The sequence below is a fragment of the Cibotium barometz genome, chromosome 47, assembly GCF_041138505.1.
Source record: "Cibotium barometz isolate CiBa-2024 chromosome 47, ASM4113850v1, whole genome shotgun sequence".
In the NCBI taxonomy this organism is placed as follows: Eukaryota; Viridiplantae; Streptophyta; class Polypodiopsida; order Cyatheales; family Cibotiaceae; genus Cibotium; species Cibotium barometz.
In genome coordinates, this window is record NC_141092.1 from 10514775 (window position 1) to 10522203 (window position 7429).

Consider the following 7429-nt stretch of genomic DNA (forward strand, 5'->3'; position numbering starts at 1 on the left):
AACTAATTAATGAGTTACAAGTGCCAGTGCCCAAGGATCTGACCGAATCCAATATAATAGAGGACGACGAGACTAGTGCCACAAGAATTTCCAAGGGAGTAAAGAATTCTCTCATATTGGAAGAGCATCCATTGGGAACCACAACCCGAACCCGAACCCGAACCCAAACTTGAACCCGAAGAGTAGATTCTAAAGCAGGTAGATCTTTCCGAATCCTATGTAGAGGAGGATAAGGTCAGCTCGACAGTTTTTGAGGAGTCTTTCCAAATCCTACGAAGAGGAGAAAAAGATTAGATGTAATTCAAAAGATCCAAAAACCGAGCTAGAGAACTTAAAGACCAAGTTTGAGAGCTTGGAGATTGAGCCAATGGATATGAAGTCCAATCTTCAATTGGACCGAAACGGAATCAGAGCAAAGGTGTATGGATTACCCCAATGCTCCAAGCTTAGCAAGAGGGGATGTCATGTGCATCCGTTAATCTCGATGCTCATAGACACGAATATTCTCATTAGCAAATATGTAGGCAAATTTAGGGACAGATTTAGAGCTGATTTTGCAGCCCTTCAAGCTCCCCAAAGTGCCCAATGGTTGGGGCACTGCTTGGGCAAAGTTTGGACACAAAATATGACTTTTTGGACAATGTTTTGTGAAAAAAATAGGCAAAACCGACTTGATTACGAATTCATACCTTTTTCCTATAAATAGGATCATTAAGCATTCATTAGAATCATCATTCAAAGATAAAGAGGATCCATTCATTAGAGTATACAAGGCAGAAAGGACAGTGGTGGATCAACAAGTCTAATTGCAAGTAGAGTCACAAGGATTTTTGATATGCATCATGAAGTTGTGAATCAGCAAGATCATTTGCACAAAGCTATGAATCAACAAGATCATTGTATGTATAGCATGTTTTGGCAATATACAATAGATTAGGTCTCTCTCTCCTTCTCTTCTGTGTCTTTATTAAACATAAGATTAGTGTTAATCTTCTTCACTTAACATTAATCATGAACACGCTTCCGCAACACATGTATAATGTTGCCAATGTGGTAGCCATCTCACGGGTTTACTTGGTTACGACTTCTCCATCCATCTCCCCATTGAAGTTGGGAAGCTTCAAAAGCTTCATTAATTGAGCTTGTTCCTCAGAAGGCATGGGAGGAAAAACTCAGCAAATTGATAGTACCCCGATGTCAAGCCGGTGAAAATTGAGTGGAGCCTGTTCGGAGAATACGGTGGAGAGGGACTCCGCGAAGGAGATCGTCGATGACGCGAATGGCATCTCTCCTGCCACAACTGCACAAGTGTAGAATGCTCATTCAGTATATCCTTGCCTACATCCAAAGGAGTGAAAAAACCTCCCTCAAATTGTTTTGCCACTTCATCCTTGCAATCGTCCAACACTTGCTCCAAAGCATGGACTCTCCTAGATTCCAAATCCAGAATACTAGATGCTCGAGGTGCCTACTCCATCTTGTCAAGACACACAGATATAGCTTCCATTTTAGCCACCTACGTGTCAATGGATGCCTTCATGTTGAGAAGCAAACCATTGAGTTGCGAATCCATGACAAATATCTAGTAATCAAGGATCGGGTGAGGAATTTCAGCCTTGTACGATGAGGTAAGAATTTGGTGAGACAAGGAAGCACAACATCCCCCAAATAACCCAATTGCAATGAAGAGAACCCAAATATTCACTTTTCCCAAACCTGAACGCACACGAGTGCCATAAAAGAAAAGAAATTTAGAGGTTCCCTAGGCTCTGATACCAACAGTAGAACACTTGCACTTGTGTGCTAGGGTTTTCCAGAGATAGAAAGAACAGTGGCAGAATCACACATGTAGCACACACACGAGTCCTAAACTACTGCTCTATATTATGTACAAGAAAGAAGTCCTAAACTATTGCTCTGTATTATGTACAAGAAAGAAGCAATACATATGAAATTCAAGTACAAGATTTGGCTGAGAATGAAGGACCTTTTACCCCTGGCTTTTCTGTTTCCTAACTTTGCATGGCAATCTTAACTTCAAGAAAGGCATCTATCACTTCATACGATCATATCATCTGCTATGTCATCCCTAATGTAATGTGGATCAAAGAGTAGGTGAGGATTTGCGTATGAAGACATGACTGAATTGGTGATGCACATCTTCGTATATAAACTACCATGTCAAAACGATAGTTGTTGGAAATAGGGGCAACAACACTTGAGTGGGCCCCGGGTGTGTACGAAAAAAAAAAAAAAAGGGGCAACAAGCTTTCCGACTGTGCTTGAAGTTTACTTGGTGTATTCATGAATGCTGCCTACTCCATCTGCCTGCTTGAAATATCCACCTCTGCAAATAAGTGCTCTTTCCTGGAGGCTTTGGAATGTCTACAAGAAACTCGTGTATTTTGTCTTTGCCTCAGACAAATCACAGTCTGATACATCATGAAACCCTTTGTCCTTCATGCTTTTGATCACCTTTGCTGCATCATCCTCCCTACCTGCTGTCGTATAGATATTTGCTAACATCACATATGGTACAGGATTCTTTGGATCAAGCTCAAATACACCCCTTGCAGCACGTTCACCCCGTGCCACATCTGCACGACATACACAAGCCCCAAGCAAGGTTGTCCATGGAACACACCTACTTTCACATGGCATTTTAAGGATCATGTCCTCTGCCTCTTCCAATCGTCCTGACCTTGAAAGAAAGTCAATCACACAGTTATAATGATCCTCCGTGGGTGAAATTCTATAATCCTGACTCATTGAGATGAAGTGGTAGCAACCATCATCAACCAAACCAGCATGATTACAAGCAGAAAGGACACCAAGAAATGTCACCTCATTTGGCCACACTTTCTCACACTGCATGCGATCAAAGAGCATCAGAGCATCTTTGCCCTGTCCATGTTGAGCATAAGTTGTAACCATGGTGCTCCAAGAAACTACATCCCTATCTTGCATTTTGTCAAATACCCTTTGAGCATCATCCACACAGCCGCACTTACCATACATATTAATGAGAGTATTTCCTAGAAGTGCATCTAACACAAGGCTATCCGCTACCATTTGACAATGGATCTGTTTACCCTTTGAAAGAGCCACCAGACTGGCACATACAGAGAGAATGTTGATAAAGGTTTGCTTGTTCCTTGTGTGCATTAGATTAAAAGTTCGTAGTGCATCCTCCAGACTGCCACATTTGCCATACATATTGATAAAAGCATTTGCTACATCAACATTCAAGTCCAAATCACTGCAGGCAACGTACGAATGTATCAATTTGCCTTCACTTAGAGTTGCAGGGTTGGTGTAGGCAGTGATCATAATCACAAAAGCCGTTTTATCTAGTGTGATTCCCTGCTGCTGCATTTGTTCAAAAAGTAAATGGCTATCCTTGTAAAGTCCTTGCTGGGTATACACTGACATCATGGCAGTCCAAGAGACGACATCCCTTTCAGGCATTCCATCAAAGATTGCCCATGCATCATCCACATTACCGCACTTACCATACATGCATATAAGGGCATTCGCTACAGCAACATCCATGTCAAGTTTGTTACATATAAGGTAAGAATGCAAACACTTGCCTTCCATCAGAGCTGCTTTACTCTCATGTAAAGAGAGCATACTCAGAAAAGTAACCTTGTTTGGCATTTCCCCTTCCAAGTGCATTTGTTTAAACAATGTAAAAGCCTGTTCAGCTTGTCCCTGTTGGGCATAAGCTGCTATCATAGCATTCCATGAAACCAAGTTTCTATCAGGTATCTTGCCAAACAACTTCCAAGCATCCTTCAAGCTGCCACACTTCCCATACATAGTCACAAGAGCAGTTGCAACCACCACATCCGATTCCAAACTACTGATCACTGTAAGGTTGTGTATTTGATGGCCTTCAGATATTCCTGTCTCATCTGTGCATGCTTGAAGCACATTTAAAAACGTGACCTTGTTAGGCATCACCCCATTGTATTGCATATCTCCAAAGAGTCGAAGAGCATCTGTGCCTTGCTCATTTTTAGCACATGCATCAATCATGACATTCCATGAAACAACATCATGCCTCGTCATGTTGTCAAACACCATCCATGCACGCTGCAAGATGCCGCACCTGGAATACATGCTGACAAGAGATGTGCTTACAAGGATATCTGATTCAAAACCCCTGGCTACAATATCATCATGCATTTGCTTACCCTCAGCTAGCAAACCCTGGCTAGAGCATGCATCAAGAAGGCTGACAAACGTGGCCTGGTCTGGCTTCACCCCTTCTTGCAGCATTTCTTGGTAAAGTTGTAGGGCATCCTTAGACAGGCCATGTTTCACATACATTGCAAGCATTGAGTTCCAAGAGATCATGTCTCGATTCGGCAGCTTTTTGAACATGCTATGAGCACTCTGTATACAACCACATCTGCCATACATGTTGATCACAGCCGTTCCTACAACAATATCTGACTCGCACCTGTTGCCAATTATGCAAGCGTGAATCCGCTTGCCATCACAGAGAAGATCTTGGCAATCGCATGATGCAAGAGCACTGGCAAAGATAACTTCGTCAGGAAAGACACTTTCTTGTAGCATTTGTTGGAACAATGACAAGGAAACATTGCTTTGACCATGCTTGGTATATGCAGAAATCATAGCAGTCCATGAAAACACATCCCTGTTTTGCATTTTGCTGAAGGTTCTCTGAGCATCGTCTATGTTGCCGCATTTTCGATACAGCTCGAGAAGAGAAGTCCCAACCCTAACATCTGTATCAAAGCTAAGGGCGATGGCATGGTTATGGATCTGTCTACCCTGGGTTAGGTTTTTCTCTTTGGTGCAAGCAGATAGGGCACTGACAAAGCTGCACTTATCAGGCATGACCCCTTCATGCTGCATTTGTTTGAAATGAAGAAGAGCCTGGTGGTTTTCGCCGTGCAAGAGGCAAGCCCCAATCATGATGTTCCATGTGAATTTGTCTCGGGTGAGGGTTTGGGAAAACAAAGAGCATGCGAGAGGGAGAGCTCCACAATGTGCATACATGTGGATGAGGAGGTTCGAAAGAAAGAGGTTTACCTGGAGTCCAGCTTTTCGGATGTGGCCATGGATGCGCTGACCTTCTGCAAGGGCTTTGGAGCGTGCACAGGAACGCAGGAGGGAGGCGTAGGTGGCTAAATCTGGCTTCATCCCGGGCTGATCCAGTATATCCAAGGAGGCTTCCTTTCGTGAACGCTGCTCTGACACATTCTTTGGAAGAACTCCATGGCCAGACCTTCCCCCAGAGCCGCCCAGCTCGCCTCCATGCCCATGTTTCTGTCGTGAGAGGAACCTACACCTCGCTCGCGTATTATTCAAACATTCAGTGAACTTTGTCCTCCCGTAAGCCTTCAAGACCATGCCAGCACATAGTCTCTCATCACATCTCTAACCTACAAAATATGTTACGTTTATGAGTAAAATTTTAAAAACAAATTCACAAAATATGTTATGTTTATGAGTAAAATTTTAAAAATTTCAGCATTGAGTGGCAGGTTTACTTACTTACCCTCGCCCACAACAGGCCTGCTAAAAGGGGTGAATCTTCCTTGCCCATGCCTCATGGACAGTCCTCCACACACCCCACATCAGCACCCAAAAAAAATGTGTCAATTTTATGGAATTTTCGCTTCACTAGAAGGAGTAATGAAAATTTCACCTATGAGGTGATGGGCTAGGTTATTTAAAAATCAATTATGTACCTTTGAAAAGACAAATGATGGATCAAGCCACCCATCCAATTTGAGACCTACATGGGTGGTGAGGACTTCTCCCAAGAGGCATGACCACACAATAAATCATGCATTTTAAAACAACGTTGGAGTTACCTTACAATACATGCTCTAACCCTCATGATACATTGCAGATCACAGTCTTCTAAAATAAACAAGAATGTTTAAGAATCTTTTTGGTTGTGTATGGTGTACCACAAGTTTGTTTGTGGTACACCATAAGTTCATTTGTGTAAAGCAAACAAACTTATGGTGTTCTAAGAAAAAGAACTTAAACAAGAATGTTTAATCATCTTTTTGGTTGTGTATGGTGTACCACAAGTTCGTTTGTAGTACACCATAAGTTCGTTTGTGTAAAGAAAACAAACTTATTCTTATGATACATGCTCTAACCCTCATGATCCATTGCAGCTCACAGTCTTCTAAAATAAACAAGAATGTTTAAACATCTTTTTGATTGTGTATGGTGTACCACAAGTTCGTTTGTGGTACACCATAAGTTCGTTTGTGCAAAGCATGGCTTCATTATGCATTCATCCTCCTCCTCATTTTTCGAGATGTTGGATTTTTACCAAAATTGCAAAGAAAACCACATCACAAAAGCTCATTTTTGGCATATCTTACAAAGATAAGCATTTTTCTATACATAAAAAATATAGTAATAAGGAATGTTCAATGAATTTCTATAAGGCATTTTTTATACATAACAAATATAATGATGAGAAATGTTCAATGAATTTCTATAAGAGAATCTAACCTTTTAACATAACAATAATGAGAAATGTTCAATGGATTTCTATAAGAGAATCTAACTTTTCAACATAAGAAATATAATAATGACAAATGTTCAATGGATTTTTATAAGAGAATCTAATTTTTCAACCTTCATGCACGCTATAATATTTCTTTGTCAATAAGCCACCAAATTGCTTTTCTTCATTAAAAGGACATGACTAAAGCTGACAATCAAAGCAGATTACAACTTATCAAAAAAAGCTTAAGTTTCCTAGTTGTTGATTTCAAAGCATGTGTGGAGGACTGGCTTTGCTCTCTCTCTCTCTCTCTCTCTCTCTCTCTCTCTCTCTCTCTCTCTCTCTCATGTGTTCGTGCATTTACAAATGCCATAAGCATGGAAAGCATGTGCAATAGAAAAATAATTCTAAACATGGGGTTGCCCACCATCATGCTCACAATAGAGCTATCTCACATCATGCTCTCTTTCTTTTATGCCCTCTTCATAAGCACAATCCAAGTTTTTCATCAATTCAAGTAGCTATAGTAGTAGATTTTGCAATGCAAGGTGGCCTTTGTCTTCATCATGAGCACATGCTTCATTTCATACCGCTTATACTGCTTTTGGTGGAAAAGCACACTTAAGGGGCTTCAAGGCTAACTTTCACCTTTGGCCTTGCGGAACATGTGGTTGGTCCATTGGGGCTTTTCCTTTATCAAGCTTGAGTTTAGGCTTAGGTTTCTCAGAATCACTCATCAATGACAAAGATGAAGTTGTTTCTTCATTATGATGGTGACCAATTATCGCCCTTGCCTCTGTTCTTAGAATGGCATTTCTCTTTTCCCTTCTTAGTTGGTTTGTTATTATTTTGCATTGCAACCTCAATATTTTTATCCTTCCATGCCTTGGTTTGATTTGCTTTGGCTTTTAAGGTATG

At 41.1% G+C, this 7429-nt stretch overlaps 1 protein-coding gene across 1 annotated transcript; it reads right to left on the bottom strand.

The window, feature by feature from the left end:
* Positions 1-1902: 1902 nt before the first annotated feature.
* On the bottom strand, positions 1903-5422 carry LOC147611357 (pentatricopeptide repeat-containing protein At5g27110-like). The gene has a single exon (XM_086784429.1). It carries the CDS (start codon positions 5386-5388, stop codon positions 2386-2388), a length of 3003 nt encoding a protein of 1000 aa, XP_086640555.1. The 5' UTR covers positions 5389-5422; the 3' UTR covers positions 1903-2385.
* Between the last annotated feature and the right edge of the window lie 2007 nt (positions 5423-7429).

What these genes read in the sequence shown, in the direction of transcription:
- LOC147611357 (XM_086784429.1), bottom strand. Translation starts at nt 5,388, where the DNA reads ATGGTCTTGAAGGCTTACGGGAGGACAAAGTTCACTGAATGTTTGAAT.